The 1,479-nt window shown below is 49.8% G+C and overlaps 1 protein-coding gene across 1 annotated transcript; it reads left to right on the forward strand.

Moving 5' to 3' along the window:
• Positions 1–745: 745 nt before the first annotated feature.
• On the forward strand, positions 746–1,277 carry ETH_00039750 (uncharacterized protein; the record flags this gene model as incomplete). Its single annotated transcript, XM_013375423.1, has 2 exons — positions 746–799; positions 1,188–1,277. Coding segments are annotated over 2 exons (144 nt in total), but the record flags the coding sequence as incomplete, so codon positions are not given.
• Between the last annotated feature and the right edge of the window lie 202 nt (positions 1,278–1,479).

The raw sequence follows: 1,479 nt of genomic DNA on the forward strand, positions 1-1,479 counted from the left end.
CCACTGCTCGCTCAGCCTAGGGTTTAGGGTTTAGGGTTTAGGGTTTAGGGTTTAGGATGTGGGGGCTGGTTGAGTCGGCGGCAGCGGCGCGGTGTCTGTGCACCTGAGCTGCTGCAGCGAACGCGCATGTAGCCGAAAGGAATTTAAATTAAAATTTGAATTTATTTTGAATAAATAAATAAATAAATTAATTAATTAATTAATTAGATGCTTTTGAAGAAAATGGCCGCGGAGAAGGGGCCCCAGGGGGCTCTCCCGCCTCCTGCATGCGCCTCTGGAGTTAAGGGTTTAGGGTTTAGGGTTTAGGGTTTAGGGTTTTCCTTTCCTTTCGGCCTACAGAATGAAGTGAAGGGCAGCAGCGTCTGCAGCAACAGCAGCAGCGGCAACAGCAGCAGCAGCAGCAGCGGCGGCAACAGCAGCAGCAGCAGCAGCAAAAGCAGCAGCAGCAGCAGTTTATGTGTCCTACTGCCTTGACTTTGAACCCTCTTTAATGTGAGCTGCCAGCTGCTGCCGCTGTGCGTGGATGTCTAGGGTTTAGGGTTTAGGGTTTAGGGTTTAGGGTTTAGAGGTGGACCTCCTTCGCAACACCTCATCTGCCACAAGCCCCTGAATGCGACGCCACTGTCTGCCTTTGCTGCTGCTGCTTTTTCTGCTGCTGCTGCTTCTGCTGCTGCTGCCACTGCTGCTGCTGCTGCTCGTGCTGCTGCTTCTCGTGCTGCTGCTGCTGCTGCTGCAGCTCACGGCAATGGTAACTGGGGGTGTATCTTCGGGGGCCACTCAAGGGGATGGTAGCCGCCAGGTGAGTTCTTTTAGCCTAGGGTTTAGGGTTTAGGGTTTAGGGCTTAGGGTTTAGGGTTTGGGAGCTGGTGTGTGGCTAGCCCAGGGTCTACGGCTCAGGGTTTAGGGCTTAGGGTTTAGGGTTTAGGGTTAACTGCTGCTGCCCTTTTAATGGTGCACGCTTTTTGTGTAGCTCAAAGCTCTGCAGCTGCTTCTAAGCCCCTAGGGTTTAGGGTTTAGGGTTTAGGGTTTAGGATTTAGGGTTTAGGGTTTAGAGAGAGCCGCTGCCGGCACTCTTCCTGTGCACGTTTTGCGTGTATCTCGCCCCCTCGGGGCTGCGCGTCTCGCTCCTAAGGGTTTAGGGTTTAGGGTTTAGGGTTTAGGGTTTAGGGTTTAGGGTTTGCGTGCAGCCGCTGCTGTCGGTGAAGGCCGGCCGCTGCCTCCTCAGCGGCAAGCTGGTATCTCCGGATGTGCGCAAAGGCTGTCTTCAATTATTTCAAGTAATTAAATAAATTAAATAAATCAAATTAATTAAATTAATTAAATTAATTAATTAAATTAAATAAATAAAAAAATAAAATAATTAATTAATTCATTTAATTAATTAATTCAGCCAAAAAGACGCAGATTGATACGCTTGCGGGGCGTGGGTGGCGAGTGGTTGGGGGTTTAGGGTTTAGGGTTTAGGGTTTGGGGTTTAGG

The sequence above is a fragment of the Eimeria tenella genome, genomic scaffold, assembly GCF_000499545.2.
Source record: "Eimeria tenella Houghton genomic scaffold, Eth_scaff2784, whole genome shotgun sequence".
Lineage (NCBI taxonomy): Eukaryota > Apicomplexa > Conoidasida > Eucoccidiorida > Eimeriidae > Eimeria > Eimeria tenella.